The sequence below is a fragment of the Pocillopora damicornis genome, chromosome 11 (genome assembly GCF_964200805.1).
Source record: "Pocillopora damicornis chromosome 11, jaPocDami1.2, whole genome shotgun sequence".
NCBI classification, from domain to species: Eukaryota; Metazoa; Cnidaria; class Anthozoa; order Scleractinia; family Pocilloporidae; genus Pocillopora; species Pocillopora damicornis.
Genome location: NC_142680.1, coordinates 14425144 through 14451144, shown reverse-complemented (window position 1 = coordinate 14451144; position 26001 = coordinate 14425144). Strand labels below are relative to the sequence as shown.

Here is a 26001-nt window from a genome sequence, read left to right as displayed (position 1 = left end):
AGGCAGCATATCAAAATCCCTAATAAATTCTTGCTTATCGAAAGTTTTCATATTCTTGATATATTTGTAGCGCAGTTGATACCGATTGACACGCACATTTATACAGGCAAACGGTGCATCGTGGTCGCTTACAACACTAGTAGGAATGACAACAATGGCAGAAATGCGTATTGGTTAGTTAGTAATAATATAATCAGTCAGTGTTCGAGAGGTCCTAGTGACTCTAGTCGGCTTCATAACAATTTGCTCGAGCCCAAACATGTCTAATGTATTGCTGTAAAGCGTAAGGAGAGAGCCAGGGCGACCGATAAGATCAAAGTTAATATCGCCTGTAAGAACTACCATGTCATCCCACGTGGATGTGATATGACTAAGCAAGTCCACGAAACACTCTAGCCAGTAGGAAGCCGTCATCAGTAAATCTGAGTAGTAAATAACTCCAAGCAACCGTTTACTGTGTTTGTTTCTCCCCGGGAGCTCCAGCCACAAGTACTCCAGGTCCGATTGAATTTTTTTCAATGTCAAAGCGCCGTCTATAAGCAACGTTCTCTTTTATGTAGGCACCCGCTCCCCCGCCTTTTGTGGCTACACGATGGCGAAATTCTGTAGCATACCCATCTACTGACGGGTAGTCAAGCAGTTCCTTTTGATCTCACAACCATGTTTCACTAAGTAGAACGACATCCATTGGATAGGTCTTCATTATATGTAGAAATTCATCGAAGGTGACGTCATTGCTTGAGTATTCAAATTCATGACTTTAAGATTACTGCAATTGGAGCTGAGGATTTCTTGAATATTATCAATCAAGCTTTCATCAAGAAAAGTGTCAGTGGTTGTGTCCAACTCAGAGCATGTGTGGAAAGGCAGTAAGGATACTAAACACTGGCCACATGTCCATGTCAGGGGTGTGTTGGCACGGACTTTTTTTACGTTAAAGCTAGCGACTCCAGAACAGCGAGCATGTGTTAATGTCATGCAGACCTCGCAAAGGACACGCTTTTGGTTTTTTTGAACTGTTTTCTCACAGGAAGGGAAAAAAAATGTTGCGGTTAGTCATTCTTTTATTTTTGGACGTGCTAAGAACTGGGCCAGGATTTGATGCAATATCTCCAGCAGACATTAACAGCTGATAGGTAACCACACTATTCGGATAATATTTTATTCTCGACGCGTGTCTTTTGGCCCTTCTAGCGCTAGAAAAAGGGTCATTTACTTTACCGCTGACTGACCCCGCTTACGGACACATATAGGAAAGTGACAGAGCCCGTTGTATTTCAGGGCCTGTTTTCATGGAGGTGGGGGACTCCAGGTATGTGAGGTAACCCGTTTAGGTGGGGTAACCCGCCTGTCCATATAATTTCTTATTTTATTTTGATCACGTTTACATGATAGGTGGGGTGACCCGCCTAGGCGGGTTGCCCGGTCTGCCAGGTAGGGTAACCCTGTCAGCCGGGCTGACAATTTGCCATGTAAATGTTTCAAGGTGGGGTAACCCGCCTAGCCGGGGTCGCATTCATAGCAAAAAGCTCAAAAGCGAAACATGTATGTTTTAAATCTTTCTACATTTCTTAGCCGTCTTATGGCAGAAATCACCAAAAACCGCGACGGACACACAAGGAGTGTAAAATGTTCACATTTCAGAATATTTAGCGTTGTAAATTGACCATATTTGGTTTCCCAAACTATTCCGCATAACGTAGTAAATCAACGGTTCCTTGCGAAGCCAAACACCGCGTAAAGCAACTCGCGACGCTTTCATGAATAAATACATATGTGTCCGAGAATTAATCTTTCGTCTTTTTCGAGATGTGAACTTGGGAAGCCTCTGCTCAAACTCCTTAATTGCAAGCGCAACAACAACCTCGGGGTTATAAGATTGCATGTAAACGCGTTTTATTTTTCGACCACGGCTAGGCGGGTTACGTCACCTACCTGGGGTCACCCACCACCATATAAACAGACCCTCAGTCTTAAAACCGAACAATGGTATCATGGGAGGCTGTAATTCCATGTGAACATTCCAAGACAAAAATGTTACTCGGTGCCCATTCAGGCGATAGGTGACATTATTGACAGAATCGTTAAAATATTTGTCGCGCTGGCTGACTTCCATCCTCCGTGAGTATCCAATCAAAAGCTGAAGACAAAGGGTCATTAACCAAGAATCCAAGTCCTATTGTTAAACGAGGAGTCAAAAACACATCTGTGATCACAAAATATGTCGCTTCGTTTTTAACATAGCTGAGTTTACTAGCTAGGAGATGATCAACACTGAAGAGCTTCAGGATTACGTGAGGCAACATGGAGTTTCCAAAGTTGGCGAATACGTATCGAGCAAACTTGACGATTGGAAAAACGTCGTAATACACTTAGCGGTATGTGGTACTTCAGGAGCTGGAAAATCGTCTTTTATTAACCGCATGCGAGGGTAAATATATCGATGCACAAGGATCGAGGACTTGCTGAGCACATTACAGTAGAGAATAAGTTACTTTTCTTAAATTAAAAAAGCTTGTTTTATATCACATATTTTTACAGGTACTCCTAAGTTTTTTTTATGCAATAATTAGAGTGCCTCGACCTATCCTACTGCTTCCACAGCTGTTCACTTTATTGAAAAAAAAATCAGCAGTCCCTTCTTTTCGACGAAATACGTCGCGCGAGTCAAAAAAAAAGGAAAAAAAAACAAAAAAACAAAAAAAAATTGATGTTAACACACCAAGCGAAACTAGCCTCTGGAGCAAGGCGCAAGAAAACTTTTTCCACCCGAAAAGTGCAAGAACCATTTGCCTGTGGCTCGTGCTTTACTCAAGTTCTTTAAACATCGCGCGTGCTCAAATAACTCAACATTGTACTTGGCGGGTTTTTCACTTCCTTAAAACTGTTCAAATCAAAGAGTATGACTTAGTCTTATTCGTCACATAAAACACACATTACCTTCTCGTCAAAAGATAATGTTAATAATCTTGCCACGTTTTCCTTAGGTCTACTTTTTAAGGGTTATTAAAACAAATTGGCTTGGATAAATCATCTTTACGTAATGTAAGGCCAAGTTTCAAGATCAGGTGTTGATTCTCTGACGAAATTTATTGAGAGTACGTCGGCACTGCAAAAGGTGTAATGCTTTTACGAGTAAGTTCGAGTAGTTCGTTTACTTCAGTGTGTTTCACGTGATGTTGAATGATTAGATAAATACATTTTTCCCCGTCATCTGAATTTCATCGTCGCATTGTCTCAGTCTAATGTTTGGTAAAAAATTAAAGGCATCCCACACCGAATAAAAGCTGGCATGTAGCCTCTCACCAACCTAATCTGACACCGCTTTGAATTTGTTGTAACTTTACAGGCCAGTAGATAACATGAATTGAAATAATTTAGGAAATGGGTCACCTTTGGCTTGGTTAGGTGTATTTCGTTGTTATTATAGTGATTCAACAAACAAAGACTTTATTTCTGCAGGAGAGTTCTAAATCACGCAAACTGTAAGCTGTCTAGGTTTTACGTGAAAATAAAGCACGTCTCCTAGCATCTTATGAATTAAATATTAATATTTTTTTAACGGAGAGAAATGAGCTGCACAAAGGAAGACTTCTTGCTGTTGCAATTTCCCGTTTATTTATTCCGACGCGTTTCGTTTCTAGCTGAGACTTTTTCGGTGTATGATTACAACAAATATTAAACAGCATATAAGCACAATAGTGTGCAAAAGGCTAACTCCCCATGGAAGTGTTAAATAACTGAAACATGCCGTAAACGAATGTTACAAGAAACGCCCTAATTTATCGCGCGTTATTACATTTCGAGGGCCATACCTGTAGCGCTAATTGTTTTGAATCAATAAACAAAGACTTTGTTTCTGCTCAACTTCTTTTTTTAATAAAGAGAAAATGACCATCCAGATCAACACGATTTAATCTGGTAAATCTACCACCGTTAGAAATAAATAAAAAGGCTCGCCTTGACGTTTTCGCATGTGTGACGGTAGCCAATTTTCCAGCCGGGTTTGTCAGTTGAGTCGTTTCCCATCCATACTTAGAAATTATGCCTTCCATTTGAATAAAGGGGGTAAGTTTCTAAAGAAACTGTGGTGCTGCATCGGTGGGAAAGTAGAACAGGTAATTTAGTGTTAACAACTGAGTTGAAAACGTAAATTGGCCACCGTAAAGAGTCTTAAAGGCGGACGTTTCGAGAGTTAGCCTTTCATCAGAGCGAGTTGTTTTTCCATTTGAGTATGTTTAAAGTAAGGCCTGTTTCTTTCTCGCAGTTTTACCAGCGTAGACAAAGTTTTGTTTACGGGGCGTCCGTTTTCGATACACGACAAAGGCCGAAAACGCGAGGTCAGGAGGTTATAGGACAGACGCAGAGAATATTTCCAGCTAATTTTCCATCCTAAATGAGAGTACATAATGTTTTTATAACCAAAACTTAAATTCCAAGAAAATCGTAGGAATAAGTAGAATTTCAATTTCAATCCGTTTTTTTCTATTGTGAGAACAGCAAATATACTTCTTCCGTTAGAACGAAGGGTGGGAGCAAAGCACTAATTAGCTGTTATATATAGTTGAGAAAGACGCCAGGCAATTATAACCTATAGGCTGCTTTACTGAAATATCACAGTTACCTTGCGCCAGGAAATAATTAAGTTACTTTTGTTCACAATGAGGTCACACCAAGGGGTTTTATTCTTGTTTTTAACGACCGTATGAAAAAAAAGGAAATTACTTGCATAAGTGAGATGTATTCTCAGCTAGGAAATGAAAACCTCACAGAATCATCGAGACTTGAGATTTTTTTCGCTAGCGCTGGCTGAGTAAACTCAAAAATGAAAAGAAAAAAAAAACACATGGCCTCACGTCAGTATGTGGCAGCACCACAGTTTCGTGGGAAACCTACTCCCTATAATTAAGCCAATGTCTACACCTGAGTGAGCTAGTGCGAGAAGAGGGACACATTCCATATCAGAGTTCCCACAAAAACTCGTTTTTGTGTTTCGCTTACCCATTAGTTAAAAAAAGAAAAAATTCAAAGGCAAGTAGTTTTTCTTTTTCTTTCTCTTTTTAATGTATGTACATTTCTTACCAAGTTAAAAGCAAAATAAATAACATTCTTTCTTTTCAGTTTCTAATTTTTTTTCCAAAAGAAATTATTCACCTCGATCTGCATGCGATCAGGGAACTTCAGGGAACCCCTAACGGATTCTTTAATTTTTGATGGAAAATAAAAACAAATCAATCATGAGAAAGTGCCTTTTTTGGTTGTTTGTTTGTTGTTGTTTTTTTTGTAGGTGCGACACTTAATTTTCTTGTAGGTGCGACATTTAATACATAATAATACGCACCCACTTTATGCACAACATTAAGTGGGTGTCTTTTCAATTCCTTATAAAGAAACGCTTGACATTGGTCTGGAAGCGGTCAAGACGCGACCCGAAGGAGGCACCTTCCTAGACAAACACTCGTGGAATATAAATTTTCCAAACTTAACACGCAAGTTAAGTCCAAATGGATTTGGAACAAAAAGCACACGACTCGTCGACGATAATTCGTGATCAGAAAAAAGGCAAAAAAATTGCCAAATCTGCCATAAACCTCGATTCGCACAGTTCCTGAACAACATCCTATCTTCCACTGTCGCGACAATCAACGACCATTTTCCGAAACCGCGCAGCCGAACCTGGCCGAACAGTTTTCGCCGAAGTAGGTGGAGAGGGCGTCAGTCTCTTTTGATTCGCCGATGTTGGTGGAGAAGGAGAAAACTGTCCGCGAGGAACACCGCTGATCTCAGAGCTTTTGCTTGTAAGTACGCGGTTGGGTACCGTGCCATGGTAACGTCGGTCATGTGAAGAAGGGGGAGGTCTGGGTATGGGATGAGGCTCTGCCTCAGTCGATTCACGTCTTCTTTGTGGTTTTTCTTCTAATAAAGATTGTCTCTTGGAGTCAGACAATCTTCGTTGCGGTTGTCTACGATATAAAACAAGTGTGAGGATAAAATATGACCGTGGCCACAGGCCTGGAACATTCCCTTCAGTTCTTTCCTAGCTAAAGAGGTGTTAGTCTCTAGTCGTCCGTTTAGGGAATTTAGCCAGCGGGGGCTCTCAGATACGCAGTTACAGCGTTGTTACGGAGAGAGACATTAAGAGGGAGTTTTGGATATTTCTGCCATGAAATGTGGATACTGTAGCATTCTAATTTAACGCTTTGGAACTTTCTTGAATATTCTTCTAGTTGATACCACTATAGTGTACTATTACAGGGGCATTTATTTTTATTACTGTGGGGAATTAGTAAGGATAGCCCACACTGTCTCGTCTTCACTAGATTTTTATTCTTCTCCTCTTCTATTCTCGCTAGGTTTCACAACTGTCACAACTCCTCGACTCGACTGATATGAAAGATTACTTGGACTGAAAGCTAAATAAATCACAGACAATTGTTCCTTATCTTTGCGGGACACCTTAGTTAAAAAGAACGCTGATTGGCTAGATACGAATCTTCCAGACATAAGAATAACAAAATTTCCAGACAAACATTTCACAATCGCTATTTGATATCTACGCTATTATTCTGTTTCCGACATTACATTTATTCTTAGAAATGTTCTTCTACAGTGCTTTACCAGCACGGTAAAGCTGTTCATCGGGAAAAGGCGAAATACATTATTTTGTATTAGACAAAAGTTGTCCCGCTGTGAAGAATGTGCACTGTCGCTGGATGAACGACGCCTGGAGGATGATGGAAAAAGTTATTTAACCACCTGAGTTGGTTTTGAAGGTGGTTGTATAGAGGTTTTCTTCTCACACTTATATTATACGGAAACACATCACTTTTAATAAAGTGTTTAAACGAAGAAGGACAAATCAGATTTTTTACTACTTACCTTGCAACTGCTGAAACGTTGTTGAGAAGTTCCTTCTCAAGTTTCGTTCCCAAATCACGCAAATCTAAACAAAAATAATAACACTTGTGAAAGATCATACAAACCTGTATTTGGGCACGATTTAAACGCAATAAATTAGTCAAGTCGTGTGGGACAGAACGCCTAACCCAGCTATATTGGTGGTTAAAAGTGAGGGTTTTTATGACTGCTGTAGTTTGACATTGGTTTTGCATTGGTTTTGCTTTACTGCGTTCAGTGGTTGTTTAAGAAATCACGTGTCACCCATTCAACCGCGTTTTCCCGCGCTTAATGCCGATTGCTTGGTTTTACTTTAAGTTCTCATTGGCTACTTGTGATGTTTTCCTTGGTGTTCTGATTGGCCTATAGTAAATTATTTTGGGTTTTGGTTGTACGACACTCTATCTGTGTGATTATTTATTCAAAGTAATTTTCAGCTTATTCTACCTCTCAACGACGGCTCTGGTTCATTCGGCGATGTAACCTGGCCTCTATAGTCTGATTCCTCCATCAGGCAATCCTTAAAAAAACCACACAGAAAGGTCCAACTAGGTTAATTTAAAAGCAGAGTACGGCGACAAACTCTATGAAAGGAGGGAGTTCGTTTCTAGAGAAACTGTGGTGCTGCATCGTCGGGAGAGAATAGACGGATAATTTAAAATTATCAACTGCGTTGATATCGTAAATTGGTCACCGTAAAGAGTATGAAAGCCAGCTTTCTTGGAAAATTTTCCTCAAACAGCCACACGACTCATTAGAACAGAAAAACGTGTCGGAATAGGTCGTCTTCCTGTGGGCGGGAAGGGGGGTAAACTGTAGACGTTCTATTGTACAGTTGTAGAGAATTAAGAGCTAATATTCACCCAATGCAAAAATAGGAAACAAGAGAAACAAAAGAAGAAGAATTGTGCGATTTTAGGAAATTTGCACAATTTTTTAAAATTATAATAGTTAGGAACATCAAAACCTAAACAGAATAGCAATATACAGTGTTTTCTTTTAAACATGAAAAAATTTATTTTGCCATTTATATAGACCTCTTCACTTTTTTATCTCCTCTTTTCTTGATTTCCAAAACTTTTCACGACCCAATAATTGAAAAATACATGTTATAAATGTAAAAAAATTAATGCAAGTTAGTAGTGTATATCCCCACAATTCCTGACTAATTGAAATTTGGAGTATTGAATGGCCCTTGCAGAAGGGATTTAACTGGTAAGCAAGAGGCCAGGGTAAAAATCATCCAACTTAAACTAAAATATGGAATTCATAAACTCAGAACACAGCGGGAGAAAGTGAGCACTGGCTTCACTGTCAGCACCATCTGCTCTCTTAACCCTTTCACTCCCAAGATCTAATTAGTAATTCTCCTTACTGCCTGCCAAACAATTCTCATTTTGGCAGTTTGAAGAATTTCGTACTGGATCAATTATTAATCCTATAATTGATATTTTTCTTTATTCTCATTACTTGTCTGCATGATATTGTATTGACATTGTAAGGAGAAATTCTGTCTTGATCACTCATGGGAGTTACAGGGTTAAGTATCACTACATGATAGGGCACATCAGTTGTACCTGCAAAAATGCTATGTCTCCAAGGAGACCTTCTTTCTCTTCTTCTAATAACTGCCTACAATTTGAAAATGTACACAAGAAATACTGGTGGATTAAAACAAGGCAAAAAATTAAAGTAGTTGCATCTGAAACCAGAGACTGCTTTTTCCCAATTAAAGTAAATAGCTTGGAAATCATGCTGCCAAAGTAATCAAAGTGATTAAGAACAAAGGGCAAAATCACAAGGTCACTGGGCCAGTGTGTTAATAACTGGTTGCATGTGTGAGAAAGTTATTATAGATAAATCAAATATGGGTCTATTTTTGCATCTCATTGCCTTGCGGTTATGAGAAATTTTCTCCCACACTTTTCTGTACTTTGCATTTTAAGTTTCATAGTAACATGAGGAAAAACCTTCATAGAGGGAAAACAGACTCAGAACTACAATTGTAGCCAACAATAGCATGTGTTAAAGTTATATCCACATGTGGCAATAATAATATACAAGTATGAGTGCTTTCCTGTACCAATCAAGATAATATCTGAAAATTTGACATAACACATATGAAATGGACTCACTGCTATCTGGCAGTAAGACAGTAAGTACCTTAAATGATGGGTAATTCTATCAATTTCCAGCGCATTCAGCTTGTCATTCATAGACTCAAGATGATCGCTAAGAGAGGAAGTACACCTAAACCAAAGAAAAAAAATCATTAAATAAATTATCACTTTTTTGGGCATGTGGCACATGAACTCTTATTGATCTATTTACATTACATTGTTTAGCAAAACAAGAAAAATCATATTAATGGTTGTGTGCTGCATTTAGAGTGTAAGCTCATGAACAGAAGCAAACAGCCCATTACAGCAATTTACATCTTCACCTGCTACCATCACTACTGGGTGTTGCCCTCATTGGGGTTTGTTGTCCATCTCTAGATGAATGAGCAGTGGATGGTCGACTTGATGAGCTGGAGGGTCGAGCAGCTATTAATAAGAACAAAGAATCCACATCAGTCTAACATAATTGTAAGAAAATTTTGGTTTTGTCAACTGGGTAGGTGATGTAATGTCATTTGCTCAAAGGGCTAACATGCAAAATGTCAGCTTTGAAACTCTTTACAGTGGCCAATTTATATTATTTTACTAGGTTACTTAAAACCAAAATTATCATGTTATTCTTTCCCACTGACACAGCACTACAGTTTCTTTAGAAATGTACCCCCTTTATGAACATAATTGTGTGATTCTATTGCTATTGCCAAGGAACATCTACATCCAATTGCCCTTTGTTCCAATCAAGATGGAAGTGAGAAAAAACAATGAATGGCTAATGATTGGATGAAAAATACAATTTCTTTGGATGTTGTATAAATTGAAAATCATGCACAGAAAAGTATTAATTACAGTCATGCATGTGCCTAAATTTAAAAACAATGTAGTTGAAATTAGGAAAGTGATAAATTAAGGTACATGTATTATACTACATAGACCAAGTGAAATACTTTTTTTAAAGCAAACTATCTGGTTTTAAGCTAAACATCATGTTGAACTTACCTGTATTGTCAAACACATATTCCACTATATCAGACTCCTTCTCACTCAAAATGTTTGATGGATTCCTACAAAGAGCAAATTGTTAAGTTAACCCTTTAACTCCCAAGATCTCATTAGTAATTCTCCTTACTATCTGCCATACAGTTCTCATGATGTTTGTTTGGAGAATTTGGTGTTGGATCAACTCATTTTCCCTTAATTTATATTTTTCTTTATTCTCATCACTTGTCTGCTTGATATTGTATTGATATTGTGAGGAGAAATTCTATCTTGGTCACTCATGGGAGTTAAATTGACAAATAAATATATGTTATTTGCTGGCTGGGAGGTCCGTATGGTGAAAAACTGTGACCGAGGTCTTGAAAATACTGCCCGAGGCCGTAGGGCGAGGGCAGCATTTTCAAGACCGAGGTCACAGTTTTTCACCATACGGACCGACCCTTAGCCGGTAAATAACATATTTATTGTTTTTAAACTTGACGAAATTCTTTCCGAGAGAACCCGAATGACTTATGGCCGTAAATACGGCAAGATCTTCCATAAACTGAACAATTTTTGAGTGAGTAAATGGTAGTTAAAATAGAGGTGATGCAAATTTAAGAGAGATGCCTCAGCGAAACATTTTCATTTCCGTAACGATAAAGGTGATTTAAAAGGTTTCCAAACAAACTTTGAAACATTATTTTTACAAGTATCTGTCGCAATCTGACACCTGTCAATTAGAGAGCGCACAAGAAAAAAAAAATCGTAGGAACATTTGAAAACCAACAGAACTAGTTTGGCAAGGACTGTCACGACAATGTTTTCTTAAAAATCAGTTAATGATCTAACGGAAAGTATTATTTACTCTCATCGACCATTCATTCATGTACGAAGATTTACCTCTGTTCATTAAGTAAACGGCGAGGAAAGTAATTGTGAGTAAATTCAATTTTTTATTTTGAAGTTGTGAGAGTTTGCTCGTTTGTTTGCTGTAATGGCGTGTTTAACTCTGATCTTTCCTTCACAAAAACTAAATTCGAACGGCACACTCCAACGAGACACAAGGGAATTTAATGCAGCCTTTTCTCAATTCCTTCAATTTCTGTTGTGCAATTTAAGGTACAAATGTCCAAATTGAACGGAATTGGAAAGGCTCACCAGGAGCGTATATTTGTTGTAGAACTTAAATTAAAACTTCGCTCGTTTTTTTTTACTATGAACAAATTGCTCGAGAAAATTCAGATATTAAATGAATGAAAGTTCCATCGTTCAGTTTAACTGTAACCAAATACCTCACGTTTCAACTTTCTGGGTACTTTTTGTGAACGATTAAAATTAATTGCAGACGGTTTTTAGGCCCCTTGTCAACCAACGTAATGACACTATTGTTTATACAAATTCATTCTAAAAAATGTTTTTCTGTCAACCAAAGTGATTTGATAGAGAAAAGGGAAGATTCATAAGTTATTTATCGGCTTGAGGTAGTGACCGACGTGTTTGCTTAAAAATACTGCCCAGCGGGAAAACGAGGTATATTTATGAAAAATGACAACGAAAGTTGGGATGTACTCGGCGACTCACGAAAGCGTTACCGTGGCCCGTGGGCAGAGATAGGAAAATACTGACCGGGTAAAGAACCAATCAGATTGCAAGATTCGTTACCGTGCCCTCTAAAGAAACAATAAAATAAGTTATGTCAAATCATAAGATTTAAATCATGTCAAACAAAATGGGTCCTTCTGTTGCTGTAGTTGCCACAAGAAGGTCAAATTTCTGTTCTGGCTTTTTAATTTTTTGTTTCAATTTCTAAATGAACAAGCTGTATTTATACCCTTCAAGGATTTCTAAACATTTTCCAATGTTAGGCAGCTGTAAAATATTGTAGTATTATTTTTAGCAGCTTCAAGTTGGTACAAAAAAAAAAATTCAACTTTACACAATAACTATCACCCTTGCTCATTAGTCAGCTACTAACTTTAAATTTCATTGTGAAAACAAGTCATGTTCTAATAAATACGATTAACAAGGAAGTATCACAAAATCTTGGCAAGATTACAATGTCTTTACAAACTTTAAAAAATTTTCAAACTGGAAGGTGTTGACAACTAGCTTATGACAAATTTTAGACCACATAAATCTTCAAACCTGGTTATAATGCAGGATAGCTTACAAAGTTTTAGGAAATACATGCTGCAATCCGTGCACATCTTTGTTCTAGCAAGTGATAACCAACATGTCATTAATAAATGAAACTTTGCAGTTTACACTATACCTTCCTTCCTCATTTGCTTTCTGCTGCAACATTTCCACAAACATTTTAATCTCTTTCTTGAGATTTTCTCTTATCATTGGAGGCTCAGGAAGTCTATGTAAATGTCTTTGCAGGGCTTTCTCTGTCAAAATGAAAGCAGTACTCATAAAAAGAGCAAGACAAGAGCAATTTAATTGGGAGACAAGATAGTGTTTGGGAAAGGGCTTGGTCTACAATGTGTCCCTTTTAAAGTCACTAGTCTAAGAATACCCCATCAAACTGGAAACAAATACAGTGCTGGATTATTAGAGTCACTGTGATATTTTGATTGTTGTATTGGCAACAAAGTACCATAAACAAGTTTCTTTCAGTACAATGTTTTGTTCATACATGTCTTGAATACAGGACGTAAAATTAATTATTTTTTTTTAAATAGCCACTCGGCTCCTAAATATTTTTAAATAGTAACCAATTCCAAAAAGTTGATTGCCATTTGTCATTTTTCAGACATTGTACCAGAAAGACCCTTCAAAATTATGAAAGCCAAATCACTGTAGTTGCTTAACAGTAATATAAATCAGAGAATCTTGAAGATCTCTTTTTTAACAAATGGATACAGTCATCATGTGGAACAAACTCATTAACTGAAACATATTTGTACATGCTCAATACTCAGCCATTACAGAGTTGAAAAAAGATATCACGTAATAATTATGTCAATAATCCATTTCATCAACAAATGGGTGGAAACATTTGCTAACAATTATAGTTGCTCTTTGTCTGCTTCTAGTAAATGATTGTTCATTATTGAGCAGTGTGGAAAAAAGCCTCTAATACCATGAACTATCAAATGCAGATTTAAAACATGAATGGAATTTCATGATATCCATTCGTTTCAATTAGGTACTTTTATGTTTTCATTCGAGAACTCTACACTCCCTTCCAAATTCAATAACTTTTTTTTAATGAATAGTCAAATCCACAATTATAATACTAGGAATGCTCAGTCCTTCCGTTTGCCACTGTGCAGAACGAACACCAGGAAGTTTTCAATTTACTTTCAAGGTCCAAACTTTTATAATTCGTTAAATTCTGACATAACTAGTTCTCCCTCCTCCGCTTCTTTTAAAAGAAAGCTTAAGGAATTTCTTCTCTCTAAGTATTAGCTTCTGTAAGGCAGTAATTCTTAACTAACTTACTTAATATGTGTGTGCGTGTGTGTGTGTGTGTACGTGTGCGCGGTCAAAGTTAATTACCATAAGTCCATATTGTAATTCTAATATAAGATTAGTTATTTTAAGTGAGAAAACCTGACTTGTTATAAGCCTCGTGGTTTCTTTCAGGTTTTCTCGCCATTTATTTTCTGTCATCAATTTTCTTCATTTTTTTTTTCCATGTGTAAATGTTGTATATGGCAAATAAATATTGTATTGTATTGTATTGTATTGTAAATGGAACATGATAATTACAACAAGTTTGGGCAACCATTATGGTGTAATCAAAAGTACATTTCAAGAATGCCCTTAAAATTATAAACATCTAATAACTAGTCAGAACACTTCTACACTGATGGTTACTTAAATAAAGTTACATTACATTGTAGATAAAGGTGTGCATATTGGGCTTCTAAATTGAAAAAAATAAGAATCAATTCAAGAGGAACCTTTCCCCTAGCACCTTTCAAGGATGTTCTGAAAGTGCTTTGCTATTGATCATCATTTTTATGAAACTGCCAAATATTTAAACCTAAAATAGGTGAACAATTATCTATAACTATCTTGATTTTGTATATAACATGTGACAAACAAATTTTTACAACAGTTGTGTGTAACCAAAACATGGTAATTAAATAATAATAACTAAAATACAAAAAAGAAAAGGAACCTCTCTCTTCTTTCTCTGTTTCTTCCCTGTAATCTTGCCAGATTTCAAGTAGGGTGGAGGCCTATATTAAAATATTAACAGACCATTCTTTCATTATTTAACTGGTAGTTATTAATGTAAGTTAATTACTTTTTTCTTCTGTCAGAAGGTAGCTATATGTGTGCAGGAGCTGGGAGTTGTTGCTGCAAGACAAGCCTAGGTGTAACTGTACCCTCCCCTCCCTCACTTCCATTTTGCCTTGGGGAGGAGATGGTGCAGCTACACCTAGGCTACTGTGAGACACTGGCTATCCCTTGAAAATATCACAAAATAGAAGGTGATATTGTGTACAAAAGAAACACAAAAGAGAGTGATGGCAACCCTTAAGCAACATTTTCCTGTAATTTCTAGTACCAAAAGAAGGAAAGATTTGAGGAAGTATGACAGTTATAAGGAGAAATTGTACAATTCAACTTGATGGTGTAGCTACATGTAGCTGTTCTACAAAACCTTTTGCCCAAAGGGTTCTTTCCCATCAAAAATCTACAAAACATTGACACATTTATGCTCTGGCAAAGTAATCATTTCCTTGCAGAGACAAGGACAACAGTTGAAATCATAGTGTGCAGTCCTGACCCTATCTTATAACAGGAATAACAGTGATGGCAAAGCAAGCTTAAAACAGCAGAGAATGCCAGAAAACACAACAGACACACAAGGAGTGAGTAGCTTTTATCAATTTTACAGATAAAATGTTTGAATATTGGAATATTTAGCCTTCTAAATCAACCATATTTCTTTCCCCATACTATTCCTAATGAAGCCTTCAAATTCTCAATGGTACCTCAAGCAACCTAACACTGTGCCACACAATACATGACCCTTTCATGAATTAACTTCTTGCTATTATTGAGACATGAGCTTGGGATGCCTGTGATGTAGAAAGGTTTCAAGTATTTGCATGCACCAAATTACAGATAACTTACAACAGTAAATCAGTAAGATTAGCCTTTTTTCAAGCCAGGATGTAATATTACCAAAACAGACCAAAGAAAAGGTAGAGAAAAGACCTTGTGTCAATGTAATTGTTAACGCAAAAGTTTAGCTGGTAGAGAAACAACCAGTGGCAAAAATAAGTGGCCCCTGTCTTCAATAGAAAGTTTTTTCCTGCATTCTCTCCTCTTTTAGTTTTCCATCCTGCAATCACAGCTGGAAACAAAGTACTTCGCGATAACATTTTTAATTGGTTGACTGTTATCCTTTGAAGACTCGAAATACTGACATTCCTTTTTTGAGCACGCTTACACTTAATTATCATCACTGTAGTCCATCAACTGTAGGGGGATTTCACTATCACACAACAGTACCATAGTGATTATCGATCAATATAAAGCAATAACACACAACGAAATAAAGACGAGTTTAAGGATGATTATCGATTTATATTGACTTTTTAGATCAAACAATGATCATCAATACGTATCTATTGATTTTTATCGACTTTATTGACTGAAGTCAGTAGCTGATTGATAATGCATGATGTTATTTGACATAAACGTCAAAATACATACATGTACATGTAAATATAACCGACCTCATTGTGTAAATCCAAGGTCTCATCCACAAGATCTTCTCCCAAAGCTTCTTTGATCTCGATTCGCTCACATTCAGGAACGTATTCCTCGATAAATTTCCATAATGACGGTCTGCTTTCGAATGCCTCGAGTCGCCATTCCATGGAAGTTGAGAGATCTGCACACATCGATCCTTTCAAACAATCTTCATTCAGGCGAAATTAACAAGTATTTTTGAAAATTCTGCCTTCATCTTCTGATGAGTAAATTTTATCACTGGCTTGTTTATATGGTTTTTACCAGGATCCTAAAATACTACTTGAGTTGATGGAAACGACGCCATCTTTGTTGCTGAGTGAAAAGCTTAGTAGCCACGCTTCAGATCATGGCTGAGTGACCGTTAAGGGATCGCGGAGCTGTTTCCCTGACAACTTCAGCTTGTCTGGCCATTTTTTTTCGCTCGTCTACTTAGAGTCTGCTACAGGATAACGTCTTTGTTGCGAGATCCCAGCACTAGTGAAAACTTGCTGTCTTGTTGATATGCTGTCAATATGTAAGTAAGGATGAAATAATAAAAATGATGATGATGATAGTAAAAATAATAGTAATGATAGTGATGATATCAATGATAATAAAGTTATGGAATCGAATTTGCCTTTTTTAATAAAAATTGTCCATAATGCTCCGGAATGTGTGAAGATGGTATTTTGTCTTGATAACGATGTTAAGCGGGTGTATGACACAAAATTTGCACCACCTGCCGTTAAGGAATTCTCCTAAAGGTCGTTCTATTTTCCAAAACTCATTGTCAATAGTAGAAAAGGAACATCAAATTACAAATGTCGTCAATATTTGAAATATTTAATGAAGATGGTCGCTGTATATCTAGAATGTCTCTGGTTTGTATCAAAGTCAATTCAAAGAATATCTTTCTATAATTTTTAGGCGAGTTACTCTCCTTAACTTTAACTTTCTCTTAACTTGTTTCACTCTTCTTAAAAAAGCTCTATCAGAGCTGAATATCCTAGAATTTTAGACGCACAGTTAAAACAAGTTGGTCGGAATTATCCGCCCTAATAAATGAGAGTTTTTCTAAGTTAAGTGTATAAACTTCACAATCAAAGAGTGACTAAAGAGCGTTTCCTTATTGTATTTTGAATCAAAGATTAAGCCAAATACATTTAAGTTCAAGTCTCTGTCTCAGAACAGGGGGAACAGAAATGACTTCCCTCTGTAAATACTTCCGGTGTAGTCAATCATTGTTCTTGTTTTTTTAAAATGGTGTTATTTCATTAATAGACCTCTTTCTCTTTTATGTTATGTTTACCCATTTCAAGTCGCGTGATAATACTCTAGAAAACCATGTTTTCCATTTTTCCTGGTTACCAGCCTAATTATCAGATGCCATAGAACAGGTCCAATAGCGTGTTTTGGAAATCATTTTACTCTAACGTTCACTACGCGGACAGTTTGGACCTTAGCACTTCTTGACAATTCTCTCATCCTTGTTGCTTTATGCAAAGAATCTTCCATTCATCTGCCGTCCAAGTTCTTGTATCTTTGTCTGGTAATAACTGATCCGCTTGTTGGCCTCTCCAAGCCACCCTTTTGGTTTCTTTGACTCCCTCAGAGAGCTAACTTAAAAAATCGGGGTTACTATCAGAGATTCGATGTAAACGTTGCACAAGATGTTTCTGATATTCGTTATTCCCATATCATGAAATTACAGCCAATAGAAACACAATAATCACATTTCAATATTCTACGGCACTTATCCTGAATACGACAGTATATAAGCGAAACGAAAAAAAAAATGTATGCATTCATGGTACAGACACAAACTTTTCTGTGAATATTAAAGTATGGGGTACACTTTCAGGGAGTAGCGAATTAGGGCTGTTGGATGTATTTGTTTCTTGAAAATAAGACAATTTTGATTCGTTTTTCTTTCTAAAAAAGAGAGCTTGACATTAACGCCATATTGTCATACGATCCAGTCACAAGGCCAGTCATAGACTTGAATTTGTTTTTTATTAGAAAATTTCCATAATGCTCATTAATTTTAGCATGTTATTTCTCTTTTCAAACGATGTTTGTTTGAGCGTATAGAGTAAAATTTACCATCACCGGTTCTTATAGGACCGACATTTGATGAGACTAAGGCTGGATCAGCCAAATTAGTTATAGCTTGAAAATGTTTAAATTTTTGCATTTTCTTCCATCGAATTACGATATTAAAATGTCTATCAGTTGTTTAATTTGCCCACTTGTTTTCGTCCATTCATACCAATTGCTTTTAGAAACAATTGTTTTTCTACTGAGCAAGCCGTCCACAATAAATGATTTTGTTTTGTGAGCGCACACACACAATGAATAAGGGCTTTTCCGCACTAGCGGACAAAACTAGAATTGTGCCGACAAAATCAAAGGACAAATTCGTCATGACAAATGTTTGTTTCGTCTTTTGCATCCGCATTAAAATTTTCAAATTCGCCAAGTTGCGTCAGCGCCTGATCTGTTCATATGATCGGCCGGCATAATTGTTAAAGGATTCCACCTCCAACTGACAGGACTTATCCTAAGTCGTTTTAAAATTTTAGAATTCCCGAGTTTTGCAACAAAAGATAATTTGTGCCTTTCTATAGTAATCTGATTTCTGTATAAGATATTTTATATAGTTTTTTTTTAGGCCATTCATATAAATTGCTATTTACAAAAACTTTTTCCTCTACTGAACATAAATTCACAATAAAAACTATTTTGTTCTGTGAGCACACAAAAAGTCAATTAGCTTAATCTGTACACGATAAATTTTTTTTTATACAACAGTTAGGGATTATCTTTATTTTCCATTGTTTTTCAGCTATTCGTAGGAATTGCCAGGTACAAAATAATGTTCCCTACTGAACAAATATTCCCAAAAACTATTTTGTTCCGTGAGCACACCCAAAAAATCAATTACCTTAACCTGTATACGATAATTTTTTGTATACAACAGCTAGGGACTATCTTTATTTTCCATTGTTTTTCGGCCATTTGTATAGATTGCTCGCCACAAACAATTGTTCCCTACTGAACAAATATTCACAATTAAAACTATTTTGTTCTATGAGCACACAAAAGGTCAATTAGTTTAATTTGTATGCGATAAATTTTTTTAAACAACAGCTGGGGATTATCTTCATTTTCCATTATTTTTCAGCCATTCATATGAGTGGCTAGTTACAAACAATTTCTCCTCTACTGAACAAATATTCATAACAAAAAATATTTTGTTTTGTCAGAACACACAAAAGCTCCATTAGTTTAGTCTATCTAATCTAGAAGTCCTGTTGCAAGGCTTTTTCAGTTTCCAAGGCTTTGGTAAAAACTTGGACACCCAAGAGTGAAAAAACACTTAAAAGGAACTGGATGCAGCAACATGCATGAAAGACATGCCTGCTTAGATACTCGCACAATTGTAATCAAGAATGTTATGGTTCAAAGTTGTTTAGAAAATTAGAGATCTTTGATCCTCTTGAGACTAACGAAGTAGAGAATAACTGTAATTTGTTACCAGGGCAACAATCGATAATTTTTACATGACAATTTTGTTCATTTTAGATTTTTTTATTACGTTTCCTGTACATGTTTCAGTTTGCAGTTTGCCAGAACCACTTCTACTCAGAGCTTTAACTCTCGACCATCAGCTCACTTGAAATGTTGTGGTTTGTTTAAACGAAAGCTAATAATTTCAAAAACTCATATTGTTTCAGACCGTGACTTTCTTTCTTTGAGTTTAACTATTGTAATTTCGTTGTATAATGGGCCAATTAAAACGTAGTATATTAGCTTGAACCAATCACAAGGTTCACAAGTCTTTGTAATCCAATCAGTTTACTCGTACGTCAGCGTTCCTCACGCACAGATAAGAAAGAATACTAGCTGTACCGCAACGAATTGGTCTTTAGAGCTTGTGAAAACAGCTTTACTTGAGGTAAGTTGCTAAGCTTGTTTGTAACCCATGTGTGCGCGTATATCATGTCTGTTGCTGCAATAGTTATGAGTTGACGTTCACCTCAATTTTATAACTTAATATTTGCTTTGAAATCCCTTTTTAACAGATCTTGGTGATTCTTGAGCTGAAAAGTTCAACTTTGGTACTTAAACCTTGGTAAAGGACGCGCGATTGAGGTAGGTCAAGACATCTTTATTGCAGTTGTCTTGCTGTTCTGAAAATAGTTTTGCGACTGGTCTCAATCGGGGTAAGGTAGATATTCATCTTGATTAAACTTTCTGCTTATGAAAGCTACAGTATGTCCCTTTGCGCTGAGTTTTTCGATAAGTAAGGAAGGTGGGGAGGGGGGGATGGGGAGGGAGTTGCTCTTTACACTGCTTTGAATTGGGAGATGCCGCTATATTGGATTTTTTTTTCGATTTTCACAGTGACACATCAACTATGAAGACTGTGTTCCTGTTCATTTTGGCTGTTATGATCGTATCGGTGACATCACGTTCTACCGGGAAAGGTGAGTAAATGCAAAAGATACTTGGCGATAAAGCAATGGTGTAAACAGTGAACTAATAAGTGAAATGGAAAGTAAAGAGAAAGTTTGAAAATCAAGATGGATTTAAGAATTATTTTGGGAATGAGTCTCAGCGTTTGAAATGTCTCGGGCTTTTTTTGAAACTTAGAATCTTTCTTTGTCGACAAGAATGAACTTACAATTGCGTATCAACGAGAAACATTTCGTGCTGATTATTTAAACGAGGTCTAACCCAAACCACGGTTTTACGCAAGTAGTGGGCCCTGCTTATTCTCCATGAGAGGTTTGTTTGCATGAAATAAATGCTAACAAATGCTTCCACTGCTAACTTTCGGCACTCTTTACAATGTTCATTTGAAAAAAATCTTCACATAAAACATCCAGCTAAATGAGCAATTTCGAATTCTTATGAAGGTTTAGAACGCTGAAAGAACAGAGCTTGAAAGCATACCTTAAATTCTTTGATTAACTCCCAAATACCTTATGTAAAGAAAGAAATAGTCAAAATGTCCGGAACTAGATTTGAAAATAAGTTGTGACTTAACAGTAGATATAAAAAATACAGATCAATATCAAGTTTGGTATTTTAACATTCAAACTTCGGTCTGCACTCAGTCTTCTTGAAAAACACATTCAATATCAATTATACATTAAAAGAAGCCTTACGATGAGATGAGATTTATGGCTACCTATCTGAAAACCGATGAAAACCCATTTTGAGAACAATGAAACTGGAATGAACTGTCTGCTGCTTCATCGTCACAAATTGGAATGGACACCGCATTCGATATATTAATTGTTAGTTGTATGTAACCTCACATCGTTGAGTCACATCTTGGGGGGAAATGACCAAAAATGTCCAAAAATCTCATCAAAATTATTTGTTTTTTGTCTTGTAGAAAACATTGACGGGCCATCCTTCGATGACGTCTCCAATGATCCCTGCGGATATGGGGACAGAGATGAAAATCGTATTGACGAGTGTTTGGAAAATGGTGGTGAAGATTGTGAAAACGAATTTTTTTCGTGAAAAGATAAAACAACAATAATCCAGGATTTTGTTGATTTTTGGACTGAAGTGCTAAGATCCTTTTTCTTTTTTTTGTTTGCATCATCTTTGCAAAATTAGATTTTGGTTATAGGAGGGGTGCCAATTCTGTTTAATCTTGAGACTGAAAAGGTGATCATAAGATTAAAAAATAAAAGCTTAAATAGCAATCTGTTTTGACTTCGCCTTTTTATGACCTGTTTGTGCCTTTTTCCCTATGTTTGTTTATGAAACGAAGGGCCCTTGTAACTCTATCGATCCGTCCTCAAAATGTAGCAAAGCTCTTTTTTTTGCCTCTAACCTTGCATCATCTTCTGCAAAATTAGTTTTTGGTCATATGAAGAGGGCCAATTCTGCTTAATCTTGGGACTGAAAAAGTGATCATAAGATTGAAAAATAAAAGCTTAATAAGCAATTTGTTTTCACTTTGCCTTTTTATGACCTGTTTACGTCTTTTTTCCTATGTTTGTCAATGAAACGAAGGGCCCTTGGAACTCTACCGACCCGTTCTCAAAATCTAGCTAAAAAAAAGACCGAACTGCTTTTATTTTCAGTCATGTGCAATAGAGATGAGAGACAGGTAACGACTCTATTACAGCTGTCCCAGTAATGACTTGCCTCAAGATGACCACCCCGGAAAAACTAGGTTAAATGCTCATTCCTGAAGAACATTTTAAAAGCGAAGCCAAATTTTGTTTTCTTTTTTGAACGGCTATCCTAAATTACTTCTCCTTTGGAGGAACCCAACCCAACCCAACTCTCCTTTCCATCTCAGCAGTTCTTGGGAATTCTATTATCCATGATTTTCACTGAGAAACTTCCCTCATCCGCCGTCCAGACTCTTGTATCTTCTCCCCAAAAAAATTTTGCATCGTGATTCCATAAACTTTTAGCTACATGCAGGCAATATTAAAAAAAGAATAAATTCATGGTACAGACACAAATTTTCCTGTTAATATTAAAGTATGGGGTAAACTCTCATGGAGTAGAGAAGTAGATCTGTTGGATATATTTGTTTCTTGAAGATAAAACAATTTTGATTCGGTTTTCTCTCTAAAAAAAGAGCTTGGCATTACCGCCATGTTGTCATACGATCCGGTCACAAGGCCAGTCACGGACTAAAATTTGTTTTTTTAGTAGAAAATTTCCATAATACTTATTCATTTTAGCGAGGTTATTTTTCCTTTCAAACGATGTTTATGTGAGCGTATAGAATAAAATTTACCATCGCTGGTTCTTATAGTGCCGACATTTGATGAGACTAAGGCCTAGTTTATACGTCGCGCTACAGTCGAATTTAATTCAGACGAATTTAATTCCATTAAATTCGTCGTTCCGTCGACATAAATCGTGGCGTGGTTTTATGCGTCGAAATCAAAACGGTCGAATTTAATTCTCCTCCCAAATGCAGTGTCTCTGGTCAGAGGTGTCATTTTGAAACAAACATGGCGCAGGCCAAAGCTCTGAAAACAAGTTTGCTCGAGAAAATTTCCAGGGAAAGACAACGGCGACGTCAGCTACGGCGTAATATGGTTACATTGGTGTTAATGAGGAAAAGGTTTATCGTACGACTTTGTTTGCTGACGTGTCTCCTGTTACAGTCAAGTGAAGATGAAATTAGCGCTCGAAGACCTAGCAGTTGTCGTCGCATTCATAAAAACACAGGTTGGTGGGAATTGGTCTGGGCGTCCTATGATGAAGGAAGATTTAAGAAAACCTTTCGTTTATCAAGGAATACGTTTAACTTAATTTTGAAGAGTCTTCGACCTGATATTGAGAAAGATTTTGTCACAGAGCAGCCCGTTTCTGCCGAATGTAGGCTGGCTATATGTCTTTACAGATTAGGTAGAGGTGATTACCTATACACCACTGCGGAACTGTTTAGCCTTGGTGTGACGACCGTTCACAAAATCACAGAGGAAGTATGTGAAGCGATCATAAGAAACCTGTGGAAACCTTCGGTGCAAGCGCATTTTCCAATCACCAAACCGAATATTATGGAGAAAATGGTGGATATGACAGCGTTTTGGCAATTCCCCCGCTGCTGGGGTGCTGTAGATGGGTGCCACATCCCCATTCAGTGCCCTCCTGGCGGTCTGAAAGCCTGTAAAGAGTATCATAACTTTAAGAACTTTTATTCAATAGTATTGATGGCCATTGTAGATGCACAGGATCGTTTCATCTGGGCAAGTGTTGGTTTTCCAGGAAATTCACATGATTCCATCATTTTCCAGTCCACTGATTAGTGGCAAAACATTACTGAAAAGAACATCATACCATCAATTTCTCAAGTCATTGAAGGTACCGAGGTTTACCCGATGATTTTGGGAGATTCTGCTTTCCCATTCAGAGTGTGGTTGTCATTGGATCAAGGAATACTATTAATATATGACATTACGTTGCATCACTGTATATTTTTCAGACATTACATACAGTACCATGAGATAAACACTGTTATGATGAGAATTGCAATACTGTAATTCAGTTGTTATTTCCTTTGTTAAAGAAATGTATTGATTCTTTCACCATATTATTTTCCTTTGTTTTCCAACTTTTGTAATATAATCTCAAACAAATTAACAAAGGGATATAAAAAATGAACAAAAAGATTCAAAGTAAAACACAACATTTGAATGATTTGTAAACCATAATGTACATTTCAGTAATACACATTATGATATCCTGTTCCTTTCATGTTTTTGAGGGAACAACTTTGAAAGGGTATCTACACTGTCACCAGATGAGATGTATTTAGGCTCGTTTATCTGAAGGGTAGACTTGAGGAGACAGCAGTACTTGTTTTCCATTGCACAAGTTTTTGTTTTGACTACTCATAACCACAAAGTAAACATTAAACAGAGAATTATTGAGGATCATATCTTGACAACCAAAACATACCAAACTAACTGTCGTGGTATCTCAGTGCAAAGAAACTACATGGGAACTCAGGTAATATTATTAATACCTCTGCTGCCAAAAATTAAAGTTTGAGATAAAAACAGACTTAATTTGCAAATTCTTTTAAAAAACCAATATTTAAACAAAATGCTACACTTCTTGAACCATCATATCAGTGCAATATTGAGATTTCTGCTAGTGGAAAAAGATTATTTGAGTTATAGGCACTTCAAGACCATGGTGTAGAAGGCTCTTTTCAAAGCAGTTCCAAAATAACTTTAAAATGTTAGAGTTCATGCCAAGACCCTTTCAAAATTGGTACAACTGTGAAACACCAGATTGTCCTTCTCAAGTCATAGTTGACTGAACGTGATGTAGGAGAGACGGCTCATCATTTTTTGGAGCAGATGACATCAATGGTGTGTACCCAAAGGATGGGGTACTTGGGTGACTGCTGCTAGCTCTGGGATTGGACACAGATTGTTGTGCAAAATTATGGCTTTGATGATGAAAATCATCAGAATAAGAACTGCTATAAGGATGGAAATTATCATGGGGTTGCATGTTTGGATTGCTGTTGGGTGTTAGTAGGCCACACATCAACTGGAAGTACCTCATTTCCTGTTCTCTAGACTGCTTCATATCTTCCCTTAAAATTTGCAAAAGTTCTTTGGTGGGATCATTCTCAATAGTACTTTGAAGTAGTTCAACAGCTTTTGCCATCTGCTCAGTTTTAGCTCTTTTAGAGGCAGGTTTCTTTGCCAAGAAACGTTTACCCTTGGATGGGACTTCTCCACTGCTATCCATAAGGCTGGATGAAGTGCTTGCACAGTCATCATCATCACCATCAACTTCTTGATCATTCTTGCTGGTATCTTGCTTGTCTACATTTCCAATATGTACAGAGGGTTCACATGCATTTCTCGTTGACATGAATCTCTAGTTTTAACAAGTACATAAAGAAGGTCAAACCATTTACCATATCCCCGTTCTTCAACAAACCTTTTCATTGTCATGCAGATCTGCTTACACGTACTAATGCATGATTTAAATTTATTTCTCATTTGTTGCACTTGGAAAGGAAAATCACTCCCGGTGGTCTTATTGTATTCGACGTTCAGCCGTTTCCGCACCATCTCATAAGCTTCAGTGTTGCTTGCTTTCTTAGTATTGCAAAATATCAGTTTCTTGACCAGCTGGTCATCATTAACAATGATATTTACCATATCAGTGATGTGAACTTCTTTCCAAGTCGCTCTCCGCCCAATCCTTTTCTTCCTTTTCCCACATTCAGAACTCACCATTTCACCTTCCTCGATGAAATCTGACTCTTCTTCTTTTTCTTCTTCTTCTTCTTCGCGAATACATGTTGTAAGATCCCTCTGACCATGGTCTTTGTCATCCACTTCGCTCTGACAATCTTTGACAAGCTTTTCTGTACAAAGAGCACTCTTGAGACAATACCCAACACGTTTATTTGGTTGCCAGCTGAAAGCTTCTTCATTAACTTCAGGAATCGAACATTCCGATCGAACACATACACTTTTACCACACGTTATACAAGAATACTTCCTTTGTCTCTCACAATTACTGCAAGAAAGTGACAAACTTTTCCTCCAAAGCGCCATGGCTATGAACTACAACGTAAACTCGCGCCGAAGTGCCCAAGAGGAATTTCTGCGCATGCGGAATACTCGAAAAGCTCGCCACGGGTCGCTGCGGGCTCGCCAAAATAAATTGAAATACATTAAGAAAATGTATGCATTTCATTCGACGCGAAGCTAGCGCGACGTTAAAACTGAAGACGCTTTATCGATATTTTATCCGTCTTGGTAAGACGGATAAA

At 37.0% G+C, this 26001-nt stretch overlaps 1 protein-coding gene, 1 long non-coding RNA gene and 1 pseudogene across 2 annotated transcripts; 1 reads left to right on the top strand and 2 right to left on the bottom strand.

The window, feature by feature from the left end:
* Positions 1–5039: 5039 nt before the first annotated feature.
* On the bottom strand, positions 5040–16072 carry LOC113683312 (coiled-coil domain-containing protein 24). The gene is made up of 10 exons (XM_089187134.1): positions 15704–16072; positions 14131–14191; positions 12268–12388; positions 10014–10078; positions 9341–9443; positions 9061–9147; positions 8475–8529; positions 7345–7417; positions 6880–6943; positions 5040–5963 (listed from the first exon to the last, which is right to left on the bottom strand). The coding sequence occupies exons 1-10, from the start codon at positions 15869–15871 to the stop codon at positions 5621–5623; spliced, it is 1140 nt and encodes a 379-aa protein (XP_089043260.1). The 5' UTR covers positions 15872–16072; the 3' UTR covers positions 5040–5620.
* A 3498-nt stretch (positions 16073–19570) lies between these two features.
* LOC149037700 (uncharacterized) lies at positions 19571–21427 on the top strand. The gene is made up of 4 exons (XR_016180830.1): positions 19571–19659; positions 19787–19856; positions 20109–20191; positions 21109–21427. It is a non-coding gene; the product is annotated as an uncharacterized LOC149037700 (long non-coding RNA).
* Positions 21428–22525: 1098 nt separating this feature from the next.
* Positions 22526–25778, bottom strand: LOC149037699 (uncharacterized; annotated as a pseudogene).
* Between the last annotated feature and the right edge of the window lie 223 nt (positions 25779–26001).